Here is a 25,454-nt window from a genome sequence, read left to right on the forward strand (position 1 = left end):
AAGAGGGCCGGCTGTTGCTCTCATGCTCTCTTTTCCAGCCATGTTTGGAGCTGATTGCAGTGTTCCTCACTAACCCTATTCTATCTGTGCCCCCTCTGCCATTTTGTTGGAGACAAAAGTCAAACTTGATTACGTAACTCGTTTTCGACTTTTTCTCCGAGTACACCAGACGCCTTGTTCAGCGCTTTTGTATACTCATGCTGCAGTTTTACAATGATGTCATACTGGGAGACTCCAGAGTGATATAGTAAATTTCAGTCTGCTCATTTTTTCCTACAGTGGAAGAGACAACAGCTAGAGGTGTATAAGATGTGCTCCAGCTGTGTTCTGGAAAGTTCTGGATTAACATGTAATTCATTTTAAATGTTTTATAACATGGATATAAATGTTATATATATAAAAAAAATCGTATTTCAGATGTTCATACGAAAGTGAATTTGATCAGGTTTTATTATTTGCAAAAGGGTAATGTTAGCAAACATATTAGCTAACCGAATGCTCTACTATCTAATGGGCTGCTGTTTACAGACTGTAATGTGATTTTCAGACACCAAAATCTGATTATTGTCAGATTTTTATTCCCTCAAAATACTCACTTGCTATTTCTAAATCTTTTACTTATCATATGACATCACTGGATTTCTACCTGTGACATGCCTGTTTGGAATATACAGCTGTTATATCTCAGCTGTTCTGAGAATTGAAATCTGACTAACTGACTTTAATGAGCTTGTGGCAAATACAGTATGACAAACTCTACTGCTAGTGATACCTAACAAAATTTTTCTTAAGCTGGTGTTGACCAAGAAAAAAAACTATGTACCCCCTTCCTCCATATATTTGGCCCTTTTGCTAGTAAAAAAAAAAGGCCCTTAAGAAATAGTGGGCTGTCTGCCTGATGAAAGTTTTAATACTTAGTAAGTATGAGATATTTGTTATCTCACTATTATCTCACTAGAGTCCATGCCTTCACACAGGTGCCTGGTATGTTGGGTAGGGCAAAGAGTGGGTGACACATTTTAAGTAGGTGCCACATTCCCAGGTGGTTACTAGTGAGAGGACTGTCTTGCCAGGAATGGTGTTGAAACAAAAGCTGCTTGGCCAGGATTATGGTCAATGGAATTGTCCACAGTAATCAACCCTCACATCGGAATCCTCAAACTAGAGATCTATCTAAACCCAAGTCACTGCCATGCTTTATAATGTTGTGCTAAAGGGAACACAGTCAACAGACAGGTGGTGATAGTGCATTGGAACACAGGCACCTAGAGAAAAAATTCACACTACATGAGCACAAACACTTTGCTCGATTTGTGCTTTGAACTTTTAATCCACCAGCACCTGTCAGTGAATATAGATGTTATTATCTAATTTTTGTAACCATCACCATTCATTTACCTGTAATTACTTAACAATAGGCTTTCAGATAAACAATAACTGAACAATAAGCTGGACAATTATGGGGTAAACGGAGATGCTGAATGTGCTTGGGGAAGATTTCTATTTATAGAGGAAATCTGAGAATGTACTGTATGCTGGCCAGGGTCTTATCATTATAATTGCAATAGAATCTGAAGTGTTTGTGTGGCTTTATTATATTGAAAAGGTTCTAATAGACTTTTTTTGATGGATGGCTCCACTAGGCTAAATTAGTTTTGGTAATTGTGTGGCTATTCCCAATATGGCTGCCTCAGAATTAAACTTGTGTTTGGATGTGACATTAAATGTCATTAACGATTTTATTCAACAAACAGTGTGTTGATCAATGCAAAGAATGTTCTTGTACATTCACAAAATGTAGGTGTCTGCCTTTGGGTGGTCTCATTAGTAATGTTCAGTGTTCCCGCACTTTTATTCAAAACCATTTCAAGAAGCTTCTTCAGGGGTGTCTGGGTAGTTGGTATAAATCTTATTTTAGTGTAAAACCCACAATGCTGTGGCAATATATTGTTTTTCCTGGTGTGATCTCTTTACTCTCCCTTCACAGGGCTCTCCAGCAGGGGGCACAGTGGGGTTTGATGCAGCTCCCGGTAAGCTTTTTTACATCCCCCCATATCCTTGTGATGCAAGGTAGTATCTGAAATACATATTGGTGGTGGATTGGTTCTGGTTAAATACATCTAGAATAGAAATATGCACAGGTCTCCTTTGTTAATTGACGCTATCGTAGTATTAACAAGAATTTAGTACAATTTCACTAAAAACTCCATGAGAAAAATGTTTGCCCAAACTTTATAAAAAGCCATTTCACAAATCATCATATCAGTCAGATGGCTTCTTTTTGAAAGCAGGCGGATATTGTTCGAGTTTATTGGCCAAACATATCAGACAGTCTTAACAGTTCCTGATTTTCAAAAGTAGGGTCTAGGGTTACCCTTAATATATAAAAATAGCTCTTTTTATATATATTTCCTGAATAAAATGAGTTTACTGGTTGCATCTGAAGCAGGTTGCATATGAAAAGACTGAAGAATGCTCAGTGGCTCTGTATTGTTTATAGTGTTTGTTATTTAGACTTATAACAGGCCAAATAAGCAGCTTCTTCTGTATTATAAATGCACATATAATATTTAAGTAACAATATTGTATTTAAAAAGTACAAAAAAGATGCTTCACAATTATGATGTTTGTCTGACAAATAGTGGCATCCCAGCTTCCCCTTAATGGTTATTTTTATACACATCCAGCATTGTGTTTAAACAGCAGCATTGTGATACACCCATATTTTCCGGCAGCCGGTTGATTTCTTGCTTTAGTCAGTGAGCAAACACACATTGACACTCTCTTTGCTTCCCCCTTAGACTACTGTATTGTTGAGATTGTCTTGGTCTCATTTCCTCCCTGCTGTTTCCTTTACCTCATCCATCTCTGCTCACTCACTTTCATCCCCATGCACATAAATATCCAAACCAAATTTCTGGTTTTTCCTTGGCTTCAGTTCTTCAAACTATAGAGAATGGAGTGCACAATCATGCCTTATCCATTCCTGGCCCAGAAAATATTTTCATTTTATATCCCATAAATAGTAAGCCTGAAATACTCTAAAGAAGAAACACCTTAAGATGTCTGTGTCATGTCAGTAATACTTCAATGGGTGTGAATCAAAATCAGTGTGTAATGTCAGGAACTTCCTCACATTCAGTGGACTTGATAAAGCACTAAAATACTGAAACAGCATTTCATCTTTTTCTTTCACTGCTACACATCCATCTAATATTATAATCCACCTGCCAAAATTGAAAAGACCACACTATAATTTAGCATTCCTGAATGCAATGAGAAATATGTACCTTCTCACTTATTTGATTTATAATTCATTTTATATTTTTTATTTTTTATAGGAGCACATCCTCTCATTAACAGTCCACGTAGTGTTGCTGCAGTTCGGATCACTCCTCTGAGGACCATGAAGAGCTCTCCAGATCTGATGCCCACTGGTGAGACGACCTTTACACATAACAAACACAGGCTACGTAATTAAAGTTTATCTCTGAAGTCAAGGTCAGATAAGCATAACACAACACCGGTTGAGTGGAACAGATAATGTACAAGCTTTGCTAAGTGCTGACAACGTGTGCCTAAAATTATTCTGATCCTGGTCTGTGAAAACAATTACCCTAGAATTTAATAAGGATTTTATTTTAATAAGGATATTTAATCACCACTTACATCTATAGAATTTTTGTCACCCTTTATACACATGTAAAAATGTATATAGAAATTGAAATATAAGCTTACAACCCAGCCATTAGGTTTGCAAAAGCCAGTGCACTCTTAGTGCCAGTCCCAAGCCCAGATAACCTTAGTAGAGTTGAGTTAGGAAGGGCATCCAGCGTAAACATGTGCCGAAATAAAATATGTGGATCACAAACCTATATTCCATACTGGATCAGTCAAGCCCCGGTTACCATCGACTGCCACAGGTTTTGTTAGCCAACAGAGTCCTCTGTGATGGGAGCACCAAGAAAAGAAGAAGAAATATTGCCACCCAAAAACAAGTTTCATGGTAATACAATGTATTTTCGAACAAGAGGTTGTACATTTAAAAGTAGTAATTGTTTGTTTGTTTGCTCATGAGACTTTTACAATTATTAACATTTCTGGAAACACTTGGAGCTTGGACCAATTCTGTACACAGAACATTTCAAGCATCTTCAAATTCTTTATATGTGATCGGTCGTGCGACCTTCCCTCTAAGATTCAGACTATAGTGTACAGAAATGTTTGAATTGAGTGATTTAGATGTTTGAATTGAGTGATTTAGGAATTTAGGGGCTTGACTGATCCAGTATGGAATTTAGGTTTGTGATCCACATATTTTATTTTGGCACATGTTTATGCTGGATGCCCTTCCTAACTCAACACTACTAAGGTTATGACCACTGTACAATGCAGAATGTACTGTATGTTTCACAGCCATTCATATGTTGATTATCTGTTTGACTCTACTTTTTGATTAATATCGTTTTGAAAGGCTGTGTTTGGTATAATTTTAGACAATGAAAATTTCCTATGATGGCTGCCAATTGTCCTGAAATGTATTGCGTGCAACACTAAAGCATTATAATATTTTGCTGTTTATTACATATTATTAAAAGCCATAAACAGGCACACAAACTAAATGTGGATCTTGTCACAATGTATGCATTCATATGTTAATACCAAAATCACAAATTTCTTTGTTTGTTTTGTTTTATTACTTATTCTGTCTGCATCTGAAGAGTTGGATCCAAGTCGTGTGTGCAAGGGCAAGGGAGCTGTTACTCTGAGAGCAACATTAGTGCACGTCGAAGATGGAGACTGTATCACCCAGGAACAGGTTGTGAATCCAGCCAAGAGTGAGTGAAAAGTTGCTGCTCACATTGTAGCATTACCTCATGTGAAAAAGTGTGTTTGTATTTGAAAGTGCTGATCATATCAGTCCAGTCCAAAAAATGTGTAATTTAATTATTTATGTTTCAGTGAGCACTCAAAAAGTGTTTTGATACGGAACACACACATCTGTGACTGACTGCCAACTTGGTTGCTCAGCAGCCCAAATAACTTTCCATGAGCCCCCATATATACTGGGGTGTATCAAAGAGAGCTTTTGTCTAAACTCCCACATGAGGCTGAGACTACAGTGCAGTATGTTTATTGGCTATCAGAGTATTAGAAACTATGCTGGCTTATTTCCAGGACATGGGTGAGATGCTTTAATTGTTGTGCTGGAATAAAAAGGCCAGAGAAACAAACACTTCTTACAGTGGAGTCAAAGGCTCCCTTGTTCTAATGACAAAGTTCACAAATTGTGCGGGAATCGCTGTTCTCGGCTGGAGGGAATTAGCATCTGAAGACCTTTTGCTTAGTCCTGACTGGACTGGCGATTCGTTTAATTGAGGATAAACAGCTCTGTCCTGGCATAGTTTTGTGGTTAGCATTGAAAACAAAACAGGGTCAGTGCCAAGCAGAGGCGGCATTGCTTCATGTTTATACCTTGTTAGATTTGAAAAAGGTTTTGGCAGATTTACAGAACTTTTTAAAAACTTTAAACCATCTGAATTGTTTTTAGGTGAATGCCACAGAGCGGTCAATGGAGATGCCACAGAAACGGATTTGGCAGAGAAAAGGCTAAATAGCCCCAGAGCTGATTTAAATTCAGACCAAGTCTTTAAGGCTACAGCACAGGTAAGTCAGCACAACATCACTGTTGTTTAGTTTAATGGTTTAAACTAGGTTTCATTTCAGTTTGTATTTAGTGAATATGGTCTAACATATGTAGATTTGTAACAAATGACCTGACTCAGTTTGTATCAGTGAAAATTGGTGACAGGATTTATTATTTTGCTAGTATTTAATACATATGCAAATTAAACAATTGATTTAGCAGAGAAACAAGGAGACAAATTAAAACAAATTAATTCACCATCATTATCCTATTGTGGTTTGTAAATAGGACAGCATTGTTTTATTTCCTTATTCTTATTTATTGGTTGTAGGTCGACTGTCCAATAAGCTTAAGCCTGAGTGATTTCCCTTCATCAGACACTGTGCCAACTTTGTGCACACCAAACAGCAGTGAATACCCAACTACTGTTTTTCTACAGCACGGAACAGGTACACAGACTGTCTGCTCAACCCTAAACCATCTGCCAGAAAAAAACCTATGAAGCAAGTGTATATATAAATATAATGAAGGTAGGGTATGCACCCTGTGTGTATTTCTTTTTCTTTTTCTGTGTACTGACAGGCGATACAGATGCTGTAGAGCAGCAGGACAGAGAGTGTGATCAAGGCTTGAACGAGACTGAGATCCGTCCTCCACCTGAAGATCCTGAAAGACCCTTCACACAGATGGAGAGCAAAAAAACGATGATAACTGTTTACCCAGCGTCCCCTGTCCCAATGGAGAAGCCCCGAGTCCCAGTACGGGTAGGAATGTCAAACCTCCCAGTAAAAAGCATTTCAGTGCCAGTCTGATATTTTAAATGATGTGGAATCAGTACTAGTTCGCATCTGATTATTTCTGATTTATACATTCATAATGACTATGCTGCATTATATCTTACAGAACACAGAGAAGTCCAAAGACTGGTACAAGAACATGTTCAAACAAATCCACAGAGTTCCAGGTAAAGCTTTTTTTTCATAAGCATGAGTGCTGTTTTGTATCGTTCAGTGCATCAGGGTGTAAGAAATTGTGTGTATGAGTCCAGGCTCGCGCTGAACTTCTGTCTGTGTGTGTTTGTGTGTACACATCCTCCTCAGTGTGTGTTTTGTCATCCACCCTATTCAGAAACCGTTGAGGAAAATCCATACCGTCCCACCTACATATTCCCAGAGAGTCATGACAGGCCACTGAAAACCAGAGGTACCATTAAATCATCTCAGTGCTTACATCTGCTTAATGTAACCCTCTCAACTTTTCCATCACTCTCAGCTTGGCAGGTGCTCACCTCCTTTGTCATCTACCATGCTCTTTCCTCCATTTTCCAAACTTATGTGTGGTTGTAGATTATTTTCTCAACATAGGTAAAAAGATACTGAAGACAGAAAAGATAAATAAAAAAATCATACTGATAATCTGAGAATACATTTTGGAAACCTCTTTAAGGTAAGCTAGAACCATCTAAAGAACCTGAAAGGAACATTGTTTAATGTTGATTTGTACAGTATTTATTAATAGATTAATGAGTGTAAATGGTTTTATTGTGAATGCAACAAACAACAACTACCTCTATGTTTGCTACTGTTATTATTATTTATTATTATGCTTATTATTGTAGTAGTAGTAGTTCTTTCAATGTTTCAGCATTGTTAAAAGGTTAGTGATATACGTATGTATTTTATGTTCACTTGGTATAATGGGATATCAGTGATTTTTGGAATTTACTGACAAGTCTTGAGGTGCTAAAGGGGATTTCCAGGGGAACTAAATCCTGTCAATAGAACACGTTTCACACTTTTCATTTGGCAGTGTTTTTATTCCAAAGAAGGCTAAATTAGCGCTTACATCATCTGTAGGCCTAAAGCCTTTTCTGGTTTCTTCTACTTGTAGCTTGATCATCTTTATAGGCCCAATCCATCAAGTCAAATGTTCATAAATTAACATGCGGTTTCCCCTCAACAATTGTGAGCAATGCCCTGGTGTCAGTAAAATGATAATCTAAGCACCGGTCGATCCATTAATCTTTCAAGGTGAGCTATTATTTCTGAAGAGTTGTCATGATGTCGAGGGTATCATAGTGTATTTAAAAAGCATGGATTGATTCTCGCATCTAGTTTCAGCACTCTAATGCATCTGTAGCTCGTTAGATGGCATTGCTTTTAGAGAAGTGCTCTTTAAAATTATTGAAACGCTTAGTCCAGGACTATTGGATCGGAAATAACTGTTGGCTGTGGATGGCTGAAATCACAAGCAGTGGTGGGTAAGAAGTGCACAAAGCAATATTTTCTGCGGCCTTTCTGCTTAGTTTGTAACCTGTGTAGTATCTTAGGTCCAGGATTTAAAGGAGTTTGTTACTAGTTGTGAAACATCACCATCTACTGGTTTGACTTGACCTGAAATTTAAGACCTGGACCTACTATATTCAAGCATCACGGATTGTTTTGCTGCATTTCACAATGAGAAGAAAAAGCATAGAACATATCTTAAAGTGAGAAGTATTTTTATTTAGCTTTTTTTGTGCATATTTTTAATATTTCTCCAAAGGATTCTCGATAAATTAAATTAATACCACGTCATTGCTAGAAAGAGAAATAAGAAGTTTGGTTGGTGAAAGTATACATGAAATACCCGAAGCTACATTTCTTTAAATACTATTGAACTTTGCTAAAACAGTGTCGTTTTTTAATACATAAATATTGCAGTTGTTGACAAGTTGCTGTGGTACAAGGGGAATGAAACATTTCAGGACATGCTGTTACGTAAGAAATAATCAATGTTGGGGTTTTAACAGCAATTCTTTTTTTCCTCAAGCCACATTGCACAGTTATTTATTATTTTATCTTCCCTGCTAAGTTTTATTCCTTGAGCATTTTATGCATATTTTGATGTGAAATACTTATCAAACTAACCATGGTTTAAAAAAATATTTGTTTCTCAATTTGTATGATTGAATCACAATGTCTTGTCTCTCTTATAGGCCTAATCTTACACTGCTGTTATACATTGTATCCATTTAAAATAAACATTACTATGCAAATGAACAATGATAGATTAAATTTCTTCACCAATAAACAGCTAGTAAAGTCCAGTTCTTGCTGATTTTGATCTCTTTTTCAGATGACAGCTCTTCCCACATGGATGACTATGGTAAATGTATAGTATTTTTGTTTATATTCCTAGAGTATAGATTAACTTTTTCAACTATCTTGTCCTTTTTTTTGATATATTGTATGATTAATCAATGTTTCTGGTGTGCTCTAAGTTGCTGTGTTTGGCCATTTATTGGGGTTTGGTTTGTTATTTAGGTGTATATTGTAAACTTTTTTGGTCTTTGTTGTCCAGGACGAAGTGTTCCTCGGTCTAAAAGTGCTGCTGACATGGGCAGTGAACATTCAAGGCGAAGAGTCTCCATGCCAACACGAACATCTTCTCTACTGCCAGAAAGGTAAGCCTGAGCAGTGTGATAAGGGGTTCAAGCACGTAGTGCAAAAACCCTATTGGATTTGTATTAGGGGTTCAAGCACATAGTGCTGAAGCCCTATTGTTTTTGTAGGGATTTTTATTATTATTATTATTATTATTATTATTATTATTATTATTATTATTATTATTATCATCATCATTATTATTACGCCATAAAACTGAATTTGTAGACCAAACTGTACGGCCTAGAGACTTGGCCAGATGTTGGAGCTCAATTTGGGGAGAGGTTGACAAAGTATAAATTCAATTGGCCAAAGGGGGGCGCTACAGTCCAAAAAACATTATTTCACACATATATGGCCATAGCTTGTACACCGTTTTTCTTAGACTCAAAAGTTTAATATTTTTGAAATCCTAGGGGTCAAAACTTAGGAAGTTGACGAAAAATGCCTATTAACGGATTCACTTTATGAAGTTTAGGTTTTCTGCAAATTGCGTTATGTTAAAACCTATTTTTGTGAACTAGTCCTAGGGTTTTTGTCCAGTCGGAACCAGTGCAGAAAAGTTTCCTGGACAGGGATTATCAATATTAATAAAAAATGTTAACCTTTCGACTCACCGTTGCAAAGGCTCGCCAATAATTATATATAACCAGGTCTATAACTTTGCATCCATTAGTCCCATCAAAATTATTTAAATAAAAAATTTTTTTTTTTATTGTATATATATATATAATTTTTTTTTACTTTTCACCTGGATTTAGACCATCTTTTTATTATTTATAGGATTACAGTCAACCCCCGACAATTTGTGGTTCAGAACTCACGGCTCGGAAAATTAGCTGGTTCTCATTTGGAACCTAACTAACAGCAAGTTGCAGATTATCTTAAAATTCGCGTGAATCCGCAGCGGGATCGAATGTTCAGGAACGTTAGAAATAACATTTAAAACTATGTTTCACTAACAAATTCCATAAAATGTTTTAAAACAAATGATTGTATTAAAGTGACATAATGTGTAGATGAATTTACTAAGGTACTACAGGGGCTGCGGGGTGCGTCCAAAATTCGCAGGGGACCACTGTACACTGATCTTAATACACCAGGAACATCCGCTAATAGTTCGTTTTGAAACTGATTTTGACTTGTGGAATGGGATATACAAGTCAAATAGAATATGGAGAAAATAGAATAGAAAATAGAATAGAGAAACTGAGCCAAGCCCATTTAAATTTATAATTTAAAAACGAAACGAAAATGGGCCAACCTTAGCCGAACATAAACATGAACTAAATATATTCATACAAATATTATCCAAACCCTTGCAGAACCATTACCAAGCACACAATACCATTTCTCACATTCTAATGCTGTGATCCATTACTACAAGTGCAAAGGCTGAATAAAATGTGTGGTGTTTAAAAATAATCCATGCATATTGAAAACATGAGGATGCTCAAGCAGAACGCGCCCTTGTTGGTCACCATGGCAACCCCATCTCCTCACCGTGGATTGGTTCTTTCCTGCTTTCGTCCCCTGCAGAAATGAGTGGGAGCCCCCTGACAAGAAGGTGGACACCAGGAAGTATCGTGCTGAGCCCAGGAGCATCTTCGACTACGAGCCAGGGAAGTCGTCTGTGCTGAGGGCGGAGAGGCCGGTACGATGCGCTCTGTGTCTGTGCATGTGTTAGTGTGTGTGCTTAAGCTCGGCTCGGCTAGGGAGTGTGTGCATGATGCAATGACACTCAAAGGGCTGTTTTTTCCCCTGCTTTCCTTACGAGGGTAACATGAACAGCTGAGGCTGTATCTTGGCCCTTTGGGTAATAATGAGTAGATCGTGACCTCATCATTTCTGGAGCCATTTTTATCTGAATAATCCGTAACTTCCTCCAGAGAGTGAGAAAGTAGGTCAATTGTAATTTCTTTTTATTTGACTTTTAGATCAATATAAAATGTAATTGATTTCTACTTTAATTCTCTGAATGTTTACGAACGTGATCTCGCAGACAGTGTAAAGATGACACTTTGTTCAGCTGTGAGGAAGATCATGAATAAATAATGCATGTCAGGCATGCAAAGAGTGTCAGCTTTCCATGAAAACCAATGCCTCCCTCCTGCCTTCCCAGCTGTCAGCGTTTTGTGTGTGTTTGTAGGCGGTTCTTTCTGCCTTTCAGGCCCTTGGAAACATGACTCAGAGTGTGAACTGCTATTATTATGTAATGCCTCTGATGACATATGGCCGCAATCATAGTTCCATAGTGATGATTGTGGTCTTTTCAATATTTTTTGACTGTCTTCAATCACATAGATCAATACTGAGGCGAGGACAGAGCATAGAGAGGAAAGTACTTATACTGTACTAGACAACACTAATCTAATACTAAACTAAAATATTTTTGAATATATATTTATATTTAATAATATATATTTTGACTTTTTTTTTTATTTCAGAATCATAATAATAATGGATAAGAATAAAACAATAAATAATATTAACAAAGAACTAACTGAACTTCAGGCATGCTTATTAAATTTTTTTCACCCATTTTTTTTACTTTAATTGTAAAAACAAAGTAAATACACAGTAAGAGAATTGTTATTCCATGACAGGTTGTTCCCTGAGAGGCCTCTTTCCTTCACTACTTCACAGCATTGTCTAAAGAAGTTGCTTATTTCCTGTATCCTGTTCTCATGACTGCTGATATAAACCAGACATTCAGACTAGCAGAAACCTAATCCAATTTATCGTTGGTCTCATCCTCCTAAAACATTTGACTTATTTGTCTAGTGCAATCCTAGGAAACTGGAATATTTTACCTGTTATTTTTCATGTACAGTGCATCATTTCCTCTCATTATCTTTGTATTTTGAACTGTCCTCTTTCTCTTTCTCTCTCTTTGTCCTCCATTTCTTGTGGCCATGCCTTTGTAAACTCAGGACTTACCCCTAAAAGATGTAGATTTAGAGAATGAACCATGGTATAGATTCTATTCAGAGATGGAGTTTGATAAAACGGTAAGTTGGCCATGTTAAACGTGACCCATATACTCTATATTGCTAAAAGTATGTGGACACCTGTCTATCACAGCCGTGTGTGGATCTTTTTCAAATTGTTGCCACAATGATGAAAGCCCACATTTGTATAAGATGTCTATGTATGCTGTAATATTTAAATATTTTATTACTGGAACTATAGGGCTCACACATGTTACAGCATGACAAGGCACCTGTATGCATAGACGAGGAAGAACGTGCATGACCTGCACACAGCCCTGACCTGAACACTGTTGTGATCAACTGGATTGCTGACTGTACCCTAGGCCTCCTTATCTGACATTATCACAAATCCCAATGGCCATGTTCCAAAATGTTGTGGAAAGCCTTGTGAGAGGAGTGAAGGTTATTATAACAGCACTGGGAGACTAAATCTGGAATGTGATGTTCAAAAAGCACATATGGGTGTGATAGTCAGGTGTCCACATACTTTTGGTCATATAGTTTATGAGCCAGTGCATGCTGTCCCCTAAGCATATTGGTGTCTGTTTGTGAAGACATCCTCTACCCTCCCTCAGCCTATTTCCTTGTGCAATAATGGCTTCATCTCCCCATCCACATCTGTGTCTTTTCCACATTACCTGATGATGACGCTCATTCTTAAGGCCTAGACATTTCCACAACGTGTGTCCAAGGAGGTATTGTTTTAACACCACTGCTAAACAAGCATCTTATTTATTTCTAATTAACCGTCTCTGAAAATTGAGTTTGAACAGTAAGATACATATGTAATGTAAATATGCAGAACACCAACACTTCTGCTTCAACCACTAAGCTAAATAATTCTAACTGTATGGAAATCACCAGTATAAAAAACTTAAACAGCAAACTCCATGTTACTTTGGATGCCATTGCATTTCCCCTCAAGCGTTAGTTGATTTCCTCTCGACCATAAAAGCAGTGATAACATTGACTATCTATAAGCTATCTCTCATGGACTAAGATAATCTGGACTAAGTCCATCATATATGTGCTGCTAATTCAGAATTGTATTTGGGATTTACTTTTATATTTGATGCTGACTTGGTTTAAATTTCCATGACACAGGATTAACAGTTGTAGATAAACAAACAAGATGTAATGATTTATGCAACTGGATTAAAAGATAAACTTGTTTCTTTTATATTATAGCATGAGAGTTGCCAGTGCATTCCTCATCTCAGAACTACAGTGTTTAGTGTTTACCCTTTTTAAACACACCCACTTCAACATAGAACGTACTTTGTAATTATCTGGTTGGTTGAATTATATGAGTGAAATCAGGCAAAACGTAGTGGTGCTTTAGAAAATGAGCCTTCTTCTTTCCCAAACACAAGACTTCATTTGTTGGCATTTTATTTACTAAAAGCCATTTTAGGAAACGTCCCAGGAGAACAAATAGTCTGCTCATTCAACGCCATATGATAGTTGAGAAGCTATTTCAAATGTCCTATTTTATGTTTTATAATGTGCTACAAACATTTGCAGAACTGACTATGAGTAGTGAGCTTGTTTTAATATAAGACTCAGATAATATGATCTTATAGTCACTCACTATATCACTTGTGTCATTTCGATAGCTTGGTGGTTGATTTATTTTAATTGCTAAATTCTACAAGCTGCTAATTAGCAGATTAACTAGCAACTGTCATTAAACCCTTGCATTCGGGACACACATTAAAGCTTCTTAAGATAACTATTCAGTGCTTTAAAAAAAATAAGCACTTCATAAATTTTTTTTTTTTTACACCAAAAACATTTTAGAAGCACTACTGTACTATTATCTGAAACCATCTTGGAATAATTATTCACCATTGCAGGCTTGATTCAGTTAAAATTAGTCTGCTATGCTCTCCCTTCTATGTATTCATCAGGGAATATTCTCACATATATTCCAGCTGCTTTGACCGCTCTCCCATGACCTTCCACCAGGATGTCACCAGACTTGTAATTATTAAGCTTTAATGGTTTGTATTGTAGGTGATTTGTCTGTCCTTGATAGTAGAGAGAAGTAAACTTGTGACCTAACGAAACACATGGCTTGTATTCGATTTGGGTGAAGGGGCTGTCACTAGGCTTTCAATGGCAGGCGGCCTGTTCAGCGTTGTCAGCAACTCAGCACCTATAAGCTGATAGCACACTGGTTTGCACTTTGACACAGTGACATGTCCTATAATAAACCTCAAGGTGATCAGGATGTAGTGCTTTTGACTCTATGATTAGAAATTCCAGTAAGGAAAACAATTAAGTAAGTTGTGAATTTCATGTACAAACATCGTCCGGTTAGGACGTCTGAATGCAAGGGCAAGAAAGGTACATTTTTGATGTGACAGACTACAGGATTGTCTTTTAGTTTTAAATGATTGGATGCTAATGGTCTATATGCTTTTTTTTTTTTTGGAATCCAGTTTAAATAGCTTCGGGTTCTACAAAAATTGGAGCATATCCTCTGAGCAGATATTAAGAGCTGCACAGCTGCAAGAATATGTGGGGGACTTATATAACAAAGTCTTCTCATCAGTGATTTTACCGTTATTCTAACTATATGCTTTTTCAGTATTCCTAAAGATAATCTGAATTGTAAATCTAATCGATCTTCTTTGCCACAAATTTACTCTGAATTAGCTTACAATGTTGTGTACAATGTACACACTTGAGTGAGCAAGGCTAAAGACCCCCAGAAATAAGCGACGTCTTAACACACTCTTAAATGGTCTTAACACAGACATAAATCGGGTGTCATTAAAGAGGGAAATCACCAAATCCTTCTGGGCTCCAGCTGTCCAGGACTACAGCCCAATGGTGATGTATGATGTAATATTTCCTTCTTATTTGCTCAGACATTTGGTATTTAATACCAGTCTGTCACCAGTGCAATCTGTAACCTCAGCTCTGAGTCAGTCTCAGTGTCCAGACATCATGACCCTGTCCTGATCGGACGATCTCGTTCTTCCTGACAACATGTGCCATGTTTGGAACTAGCAGATTTTTTCCAATTATGGGCTTGTTAGGGGGACGCTACATATGGAGTATTTGTAAAGATACCCTGAATTACACTAATTGTTTATTACCTCTAATTGTGTGTAATTGCCAGTAAGTTTGAGTCAGAAAGAAGATATTGCAAGAGACTGGATTTAGTTAAGGCCATGTAATTCCAAATCTATCAAATCTAATATTTAAATATTAATTGCTGTTTTACTCACAACAGTTATACACAAACACCATAATCAAGAGCAGAATGGAAAGATTTTCCAAGCACATGGAGCAAGCAGATGTTGTGTCTGGGTTATGTCCTTTTTATTCATACTCAAGAAGTCATATTTCACAACCAGAGAAGAAAATATATCAAAAGACAGGCCCAGAAATGTTTTAAAAAGTAAAAAAGTAAAAAAAAAAAAAAAATGACATGAAAATGTACATCACAATAGTGCTGCACTACACAGGTTTGGCCAATGGCAGAAAGGTTTTTGTGAGCTATATTAATTATCTTGCACGTATGACAGACGAGCTTTTCAACATTAGGAGTGGGTAAAAAAAACAGTGCAGTGGAAAGCCATATTATATCTCTTCTGCGAGGTGAGAAAACAACAGCTCATAGCTAAATTATTAGCTAATGACTTGCTGACTGTTTGTCAAGGGCATAAACATGATTATTTCAGATGATAAATATTATAGTCCTTAATAATGGACATTTGCTAGCCAGCTGGTTATATTTTATTACATTATTTTAGTTGCCAGTTTTAGCTTAGTCAATTCATTTTCAAGGTAAAGAAATATGGGCCTGGGCAGCATCCATGTGTTAGTGGGCTAGTTAATGGATTTATCATTTGTCCACGCTTGCATTTTAGTCCTAGGGTCATTAACACAGAAAATATGTGTATCAGAAATGCTGTGCTAAATAACTGGTATGTTAATTGAACAAGTTATCAGTCCATGAAAAAAATGTGCAAAGGTATACAGTGTATATCATATGAATGCATAGATTCTACCAACATTGATAGATCGGGTGACTCTTCATTTAGGACAAACACCTGTTTGTGCATGGTGTTTATGTTTGAGAAGCATGCCTACTATAGCCTTGTACTCACTCACAGAGTGGTGTCACAGACCCACTCCTCCCTGCTGTGCTGTGCAACCCGAGGCTAGTCGTCATGTTTACCATCATCTGTTATCCCCCTCCCCTTCCCCCATGATGGCCCTGTTTTTTGTTCTGTTGCATGTTACGGCTATTTCAGATCCAGTCTATTTATAGTCCTCCAGCTGTCAGAGTGTACAGGTAAATTCATACAAAGGAAAATGTATGATTTTATCTAAGCCTGTTTCACAGATGAAATCATGTCTCCTCCTCATGGTGCATGTGCATGACGCCGTACACTCGATTCTATTTATACAAACGAAAAGTAGTAAATTTGGTTGAGTCATCTGCAACACCTGTTAGGAAACAGGCACATGAAAACAGACAATGTTAACACACTGTTCCACTGACGAGTCTCAATAGTCAGAGCAAAAGAATTTAACCCCAGATGATACCAAGGCAATGTTAAACAGTGACTAATTTTTCATGCCTCCCGCTGAATGAAATTCCAAATGAACTAGAATGGAGACTGCTAAGGCCACACAAAGATAAACACTGATCTCTTTTTTCTTGTAAAACAAAGAAAATCTACAGATTTCAGTAGCAACACAACTCAGTTTTAAAGGGCTTTTATAATTGGTCTTACAAAGCTGACTTGATTCAGGAAAAACAGTTAAATTTGTTAGGAAGGTAGGACATTTAAGAAATTAGGAAAGTACTGTATGAAGTTAGGAAAGTTGGTTTTAAGACCAGGGATTTGAGACAGAAACAAAGAAAACAGCTTTTGTTGTTATCGTGTTTCATATTAGTCGGTTCATTTAAAAGCTTTCCAATTCTCCTGCTTCAATAAACCACCTGACAGATGGTTCAGTGATTTATTCAATAATTTGCTCCATCTTTCCTATTTATAACAGATGTTTTGTAATTAAAATTACATTTTGTGAAAAAGTATTAATTTAGCCTGTGTGTGGAGACTTTTAAAACCCCATGTATTACATCACTGTTACATACTTTAATATGATGGTGGTTAATGAATTTCCTCACTATGGAATCCCCTAGAGAATAAGGTGCTCTTATTATAATGTTACTGTATCTTACACAGGGACTTGAATGTCAGTTAGTGCACATACCTGGATTTGTTGTGTTTGTTAAAATAGTGAAACATTCTATTAGGAAACGTTAATTTAGCAGGTTTGTAAGGAGTCTCTAGACTCAGCAGTAAACTATACAATGGTAAAGCTGTCACTTTTCAAACATGGGTGAGTTTTTAGGACAGAGGACTTTGTGGTTTCATGGAAATGTGACAAGCTTTTACTCTAAAAGAAAGAAACAAAGAGTACAAGGAAATGGCCGCTTATAGTATAAGTGTTAGCAGGATCCAAATTGTTTCATAGAAGCCCTACAATGATAAATGTAACTATTAACAAACCTAAAGATTAAAAACAAGAGTAATAAAACTATTCAGTGCACGAGGTTATTAGAAAATATTCAGCTCAATCACCTTGAGTGACAAAAATAACTTTGCTCTGCGACATCATATCACCTTTGATGATTACTATTGAGTATTATTGTTACATACAGTATATGATTTGTGCTTTGGTCTACTGGGGTTATAGACACTTTGACATCCTGAGGGAGAGGATAATGAGCTATTGACTGTAGTTTGGCTCAGTGTTTTAAATAAATGCCTGTGAGCCCACTTGCATTTGTTAGGTCACTAGTCAGTCTCTGGCTTACATAATTAAAGGTGGAAGTTATAATTCAGTTTAAACTGATTTAACTGATTTACTGTTTTTTAGGGAATCACATTAATTACTTTTAACCTACAATTCTATAAATATGAAGAATTATGGTATTTTCTCATACTCTGGACCAGATTGTTAAATGACTATTTGCTTTACTCCTAATTAATTTATAGTTATTGAACATCAGACTTTAATATTATAACAAAATAATTAGCCAGATGTTTAAAGGGATATTTATGGCTTACGTATTCATTAAAGAATCCCTTTATTTGACCCCTACAGCCCTATACCCTGTGTTTATAGGAAACAGGGAAGCTCTGAGTCATCATGTGAAATACAGCACAGCCTCCAGAGCTTCTTAGAGAGAAATAAGAAATATGGATTTATATTTATTGTAGTTGTCATAATGCCAAAATGACAATGTAATTGGCTTTTCCTTTCTACTCGTTTACTCTCTGTTTTTGTTATATCTTGGTATCTTGATTGCACTTGACTGCTTCAGATAAGGCCCTTATGCATGCTTCCTGTTTGTGTTATTGACTAATCTTGATTAAACACTCATGCTCCAAGAGTATGTCCTGTCCCTCATTTACTATTACCAAATGGACATATAGAACAGGAACAGAAGAGCCCTTTTCCACTGATCTGAGTACATGTATCAGTTGCCCTTGAAGAATGAAGCTTCTGGAGCATGTAGGTTTATAAATAGAAGAGTCTTTAGAACTGCCAGATTGAAATTCTAATACAAAGCTTGACATTCATATCCAAAGGTTATTTGTGACCTTTCTTGCCCCAGCAACCGTTGGGACAGACGTCAGCACAGGGTCCATCTATTTACATGTTGGTTACAGAAGTAGCCAGGGCTGTGTAAACACATAAGTCATTTTCCTCCAAAAGGTACATTTGCAATTGGGAAATCATATTTGCAAAACCACAGTTGCGCTTTTATCTCGAGGTGCATTATTTTTGTTCCCTGTGACGTTCAGTTGGGGAAAAGCAGCAGAAACAGAGGCCTAAAATTAGCTGGCGCTAAACCATTCAAAGCGCACCAGCCCTGCTGAGTGGCTGTCTGTTCTATTCCGTTTGGATTTGCTGCCTGGTAATAACAGTCACCCACACATTATTGGCCCGGCACATGTGCCAACAAGCACTGCCATAGTTAAACTTCCATTCACTATTAATGATACCTCAGCGCATATGTACAGGATGTCAGATATGGGTTTACGCAATGCACGCTATTCTGAAAATGTGTGTGTGTGTGTGTGTGTGTGTGTGTGTGTGTTTGTGTGTTTATGAGTGAGTGTGTGCCTGTCCATGTAATTTGGCCTCCTTCCCACGCCAGCTGGTTAATTGTCTGCCAGTCTGGTCAGCCCATAATGAGAATGACTCCATAGCAAACAATCGAGAGGCTAGAGTAAGAGGCTGGAGCTGATTGGCTGAGCTGCTGACAGCCCCCTCCCCACAGACCGCTCACTAACCCCACCCCTCACTTCCAGCCGCTTGTTTTGTGCCTAACTTGCATGCGGGCCAAAATACTCGCTGGCTTCCCTAAGCTACACATCGTCCACAGGACATTACGACTTTAAGCTTTGAGCACTGGAGACTGGAGTCAGGGGCGAATGTGAATTTGCCTGACTAACGTACCCTGTCCTTTTCTAACTGCCAGAAGAGTTGAGCCTGTGGAGCTATCAATGACTTCTTTGTTTGGTTTGTTGCAGAGTGCCCCCTCTTTCACTCCTTTGGAAACAGCCTCCGACCTGCAGCACTAGTAAGTCAATGCTTCGTATTTTTTCCCCCTTCTTTTGTCACTTAATTCTGCATGCTCATCTCCTGTTTATTTCCAGCGCTTGTGTAGAAGAATAGCTGTCTGTTCTCAGGAGGACAGAGGAGACCACTGCTGTCCCCCCACCACTCCTTTTTCCTGAGTACCCCCCAGTAATACCAGAACAGCTTGACATAAGCATGTGTGTATGTGTGTGTGTTTTAGGGGCGTGGAATTCATTGGACAGTATGAGGGAATGGATAGTATGTGATGATTTATTCCATGCTGAGGCCAGTGACTGAAAATAACACCTGGATGTCTTTTGTGGAAAGATAACGGTGCTCATGTCCAGCCATTGGCTTTGTAGAATTTCCCCTGAAACCCTGATCTCTCCCATGGAGGAGAATAGCTTTTATATGAGGCTCATGTTTTCCATCTAAAACGGTTTTTAGAGAGCAGTCACACTACTAGGCACAATTTTTACATCTCACTACTCTTTTTATGTCTGTGATAATTTCTGATGCTATTGGGACAAGTTAAAATTATTCGTAGCTTGCCACAGCCATTGCTTTTATTGTTTCTACTGGTAGAAAGTACTACAAACATCCCTGACAGCCCATAGAGAGAACATTCCATTCCTGTGTTAAAACACCCGTGGTGCCATGTACTGTCGTCCTGCCTTAAAAAATAGCATTAAAGGGTGCAATTTAAATACCAAAGCTTTTGAATGTTTTCTATTCAAATGCCCAGCGACTATAATAAACAAATCGTTTTATACATTGTTGTCATATTTATAGCCATAGAAACAGAGTAACTTTTTTTATGGCTTCTGTTTATTATTATAAATTGTTGAAAATGATGTGTGGGAAAATACCACACTGAGTAATCATTTACAAAGTAATCAAAAGATCTGTGGTGTTGGTTTAGAGCCTTGCCTGTAATGTTTAGAGGATGTTTAGCTTTTTTAAAGGTTTTATTGTTTTCTTCCAAAGCCACATGATTCAAACATCAGCTTGTTATAAACCATGAGGCCAGCTAACCTTCTGATTAAACAGGGGACAGAGAGGATGATATGCTTGCAAATGATCCATCTTTAAAGACTGAATGATTTAAAAATTACATTTCTATATTTCTGTCAATACAATGAGGCTGAACCTTTACCTGTATTGAAAGTCTTTTTGCTATTGTGTGTGTATGTATGTGTGAGTGTGTATATGTGGGGAAATGTGACTGAGCTCTAAATTCATGCCTAAATCTGGTAAGATCATCTCCTCTCTAGCAACTGGCAGGCAGACACTTCGAGTTCCTCAGGCATCTGGTGGGACATAGAGTCTCTTTGCATGCTGTGAAATATCTGATGTGTTCTTGGAGTTGTCACCATTCTCCCATGTGTCTGTGCCACTATTAATGCTTGGTGAATGACATAGCCGGTGTAATCAGCCACTCGTTACAAGATAATATGTTTTACATTCTGTGGTTATACTGATTGTGGCAAAGCCAATAAGGTACTTAGTACTCTAGGGATTATAATATAGTATATACAAATATACCAAGCTTATAAATCATGATTAAATAAATTACACTTTATTATACATACTTTACAGCCCAATAGTAAATTATCTTTATTCATCACTTTAAATCATTGTGGTTAGTTAAAGTCCACTGTTTATACTTAGACACTAATATATAGCTAATAGACAAATTCCTCAATTATCACACTTGATTCAGTAAATTAAGTCTATATATATATATATATATATATGTGTGTGTGTGTGTGTGTGTGTGTGTGTGTGTGTGTGTGTGTGTGTGTGTGTGTGTGTGTGTGTGTATGTACCTCTGCATTAAATCTTTTAGGCAGTAAAGATAAATAATTAGATTTTTCAGAACCCAATTAGCTGTGTCCTATTTCTGCTGTCAGAAGATACTGAAGTGTCTTTTTTTCTAGTTTCAGTCATGCTAGAATGTGTATTTTTAAAATGTCACATATCGAGTACAACTATGTTTATTATTATTATGTTTTCACATACTTTTAGGATATTAAGCTAGATAAAACTAAACGATCTATGTAATGTTTGCTATTACATCAGAAAATATAAAAGTCTCTCACATGGCAGTATGCAAATGTGGATCACACAGTATTTAATATAAGGTAAATAAGTTGACACTCAGTCGACACAGGCCACTTGGAGATTTAGGGGCAAGTTAGGGGGTTCAAAATGTGACTTGAAATGCTTACACAACTCACACTTGTGTATTTGTACTCTAATTTGCAGTTTTATGCAATCAGAATTATGTGTAATTCCGCAATGCCCAAGACTCTATTTCAGCAGCTTGTTAATATGGGCAGTGTTATTGAAACACAGTAAAGCATCTGTTAAGTCATAGCTCAGGAGCATTAAAATGTGCAGAACATTTTGAATGATTTTAGCATGCATGCAGCAATGAAAGGAGGGTGTGTGTTTGAGGGATGCGGTCTGAACTCCGCACTCATTACGCTGGTGAATAAGCAGTCTTCAGGGATAAAAGTGTAGCAGACCACTGACCTCAACTGCAAGCCTGAAATCATTGTTTTGCTTTAAACCTACTCTCAAATCATTTGTTTATTTTCCTCCTGTGTGCATGTATAGTTTGTTTAAATATAGCCTAGCTATTCTTACCACTAAATAAATCGTTTTATAAATGTATTCTCTATTGTTCACTTTTTTTTAATTATTGTTATAGAAACCTAGGACTGTTTTGCATGTGACATATTTACTGGTGCATTTTATTCTTTTATTACCAGGGTTGTTTATAGTGTACAATCTAATTGGTAAATATCCAAGATAGAAAAGTCTGGGGGAGCATCCATGGAGAATAAGTACAAAGTTACTCCATGAACTCCATGTGGGAAGCTTTAGACACATTTTTGAAGCATTGAACCTCTGGCCTCTCAGGAATGCCTGGATGAGGGATGAAGGATAAAGCAGCTGGTTCTGTCTTATTAATATCAAGGTGCAACCACTTAGGCTTGAAAGAGAGCCAAGAGATTTGCTTAGTAGGCATTATCAGAAACACATTAGTCCCTGAAGGGCTAAAAATAATTCCCAGCATTAATAATGCCTAGAATATAAGTCATTATTTATATGTGATGAATTAAAAGTCCTTCTTTGATCGTGCCATGTTTTCAAACACAAGTTCTTATTGACTTATTATTAATAATATAATAAGACTATAGATCATGGGTACTAGAATAATAAATAATGTGGTTTTGGAGAAGCCTGTAAAAAAATTTCCAATAAGATGTTTGCTTCTTATTTTGTATTGCTCATCTAGTAATAATCTGTAATAAACTGCTGTTTACTAATTGTGCCTGTAGAGGCGTGTAAAAATATCAGATTATTTTTGTCTGTCTCTGTGTGCTGCCAGCTCGCCTTGTAAATCGGGCCCCAGTGTGGCGGGGAAGGAGAGCGGCTCGGCTGGTGCTGAGCACGCAGCTCCAGAATGTGATCGTCACATTTACAAAACCGTCCTGGAGGGTGGCGACATCCCGTTGCAGGGCCTGCGAGCACTTAACAAACGCCATCCTAGTACTTCTTCTAAAGGTAGGACCCCAGCCTTCCCTGTCAATCATTGTTCCTGTTAAACCTGAGTCGAGGAACGCTGATGCTAAAGCTCCTGTGAACTAGATTATAATATGCTTTGCGTGTGTGTATGTGTGTGTATTTCTGGTAATCCTGCATTGGATGCACATACAGTATGTTAGCACTTGTATTAATGGGCTGCTAAGCTGGACCAGTGAATGGCTTCTCTTTTTAACCCTGCTCATCTTATCATCATCAAATTCCTTCTGCACAATTTAGCTAAAGCAACCCCGCTTATTTGTCTTCCTGTGTTCTGAAGCTGACAGTTTATTTTACACTTGACACCTAACAGATGTCCAGCCTGACCTTTAGTCACCTGTGTGTCAACTGGAGGCTGTGTGCTTTTGGGTGTAAGGTCCAGATACACAGCTGATATAGTGGGTAACTATGCTCAGTTTTGAAGTGTAGAAGCTGTAACAATATGGTATGCCAATTTGGACAATAATGCCATTGAAATGCTAGTTTTTCTGGTGTGAATAAATGGGTGAGGGTTAAAAAATGGTAATTGTGAATTGTTGTGATAAACAGCAATGCTTTACTTTACATACTGTCCAGAAATAGTTTACTTTAGGTTGGTTTTGTGTTCAATTTATTACATCACTGATGCTGTATGAATACTGTTCATTCACAATATTCTAGCAGTTTTTTTTAACCCAAAATATTTTTATAACTGTGCCACTACACGTGATTTAAGGTTGTGCCATATACTTAATTCCACGATTAACAGAACACCGTGATTTTGGCTTGCATTCTTATCATACCGTAAGGTTTCATATCACTCCACTCCTACAGTGGAGCCTGACGCCGGCTCTGATATGGAGTGTGAAGAAAAGTGGTGTTGCTGTAGATTAATGTGAGGATCTGGTGGTTGTGACCGGAGTCGTGGGGGTGGGATGGATATGCCGAGCATGTGGAGATGCCAAAGCATGAGGAAGTCAGCTGTCAGACTGGGGTCAAAGGGCGGAATTTGAGCTTCACGTGACCCAGGGAAGGTTTGCTGGGTTGAAATGGGGTACACAAGGGGGTTGACAGGGACTGTTTCCTCTAATAGTTAACACAGCACTAATTATAAGTCAGAAGTAAAGCACCTCACTCATGTGCTCATCAACTATCTCCAAGCTATTCAGAATTACAACACAGTTGCTGTGCTCTATGTTATGCTAGATCTACGCTATCTATTATACATTTTATTTTGGCAAATTCTTTTATTTAGTGGTGTAATGTGCATCGTTGTGTTTTATCATTCATTCATCTGCAGTATCTCAATCAGGGTTATAGAGATGTTTAGACTTGTACTTAGTCTAATTTGTATATCAACAGAAATAAAACACAACCCATATATATCAGCCTTTTACTCTGTTCAAATTACTAAACAAGAAAAATACAGCTAACAGAGCTGCTTTTATAGAAAATAAATGACACTTTCAGTCTAATCAGAATCAAAAATTCCACAGTCCTGTGGATTATGTTAACGTGTAAACTTTTGCTTGGCTTGAAGGGATTTAGGGAGAAGGTAGGTAGGCTTGGGATACCTCAGAAAGGGGCACTTTATTTTCCTCCCCTTTTACTTTTTATCCGTTTAATTTCACTACACATATTCCCCAGCACACACAACTCTGTGTATCTTAACTCTCCTAACCGAGGCTCTCGTCTTACTGAAACATAGTACACTCTTTAGTAAAATTTCACACAGGTGTGTGATCCTTACCGTTCAGTTTTCCCTGCCTCACTTCATTAACAAACAGGCTCTCGAGCATGCCCCTTTATTGTTGTTACAGACAAAGCATTAACCTTAAATGGAATGTTAGAAATTTGGGATAACATTTTGCATTTACAGTGTTTTTGAGACAGCAAATGTTCTTTTCAATGCTTATAAATGATAAACTACAATATGGTTTATTATTATAAACAGTAAATGTTTCAAGAATTTATTCCAATATAAACTCCATTTGCTGTATATAGGATGGGAATAGTTGTCTTACTTTTCTTACATTCTTGCATGATATTTTACTGTTCTCTAATTCCAAGAATTTCCTGACTATATTTTATTAGCATCCAACGTTTTTCTAGTGTTCACTAGTCGTAGTAGATTGCTTTTGGCTAAAGTGCAAGAAAGAGAGTTTTAATTAGGACACATAAAACCTTGCTTCA

General features: G+C 37.3%; 1 protein-coding gene across 6 annotated transcripts in view; it reads left to right on the forward strand.

The window, feature by feature from the left end:
• sorbs1 (sorbin and SH3 domain containing 1) overlaps window positions 1–25,454 on the forward strand; it is a 47,972-nt gene that overhangs the window by 7,936 nt on the left and 14,582 nt on the right. For 5 of the 6 annotated variants that reach the window (XM_083538501.1, XM_083538496.1, XM_083538500.1 and 2 more), the window contains exons 2-15: window positions 1,988–2,030; window positions 3,342–3,437; window positions 4,722–4,838; window positions 5,552–5,667; window positions 5,979–6,096; window positions 6,230–6,411; window positions 6,551–6,611; window positions 6,776–6,850; window positions 8,765–8,794; window positions 8,990–9,092; window positions 10,612–10,726; window positions 12,006–12,083; window positions 19,640–19,689; window positions 23,089–23,264. In XM_083538501.1, the coding sequence (XP_083394627.1) occupies window positions 3,407–3,437; window positions 4,722–4,838; window positions 5,552–5,667; window positions 5,979–6,096; window positions 6,230–6,411; window positions 6,551–6,611; window positions 6,776–6,850; window positions 8,765–8,794; window positions 8,990–9,092; window positions 10,612–10,726; window positions 12,006–12,083; window positions 19,640–19,689; window positions 23,089–23,264 (1,252 nt within the window). In that variant the 5' untranslated portion in view covers window positions 1,988–2,030; window positions 3,342–3,406. The remainder of the gene's footprint in view (window positions 1–1,987; window positions 2,031–3,341; window positions 3,438–4,721; window positions 4,839–5,551; window positions 5,668–5,978; window positions 6,097–6,229; window positions 6,412–6,550; window positions 6,612–6,775; window positions 6,851–8,764; window positions 8,795–8,989; window positions 9,093–10,611; window positions 10,727–12,005; window positions 12,084–19,639; window positions 19,690–23,088; window positions 23,265–25,454) is intronic. The other variant, XM_083538498.1, reaches the window with a different exon arrangement.

This window comes from Silurus aristotelis (genome assembly GCF_946808225.1).
Source record: "Silurus aristotelis genome assembly, chromosome: 4".
Taxonomy (NCBI): Eukaryota; Metazoa; Chordata; class Actinopteri; order Siluriformes; family Siluridae; genus Silurus; species Silurus aristotelis.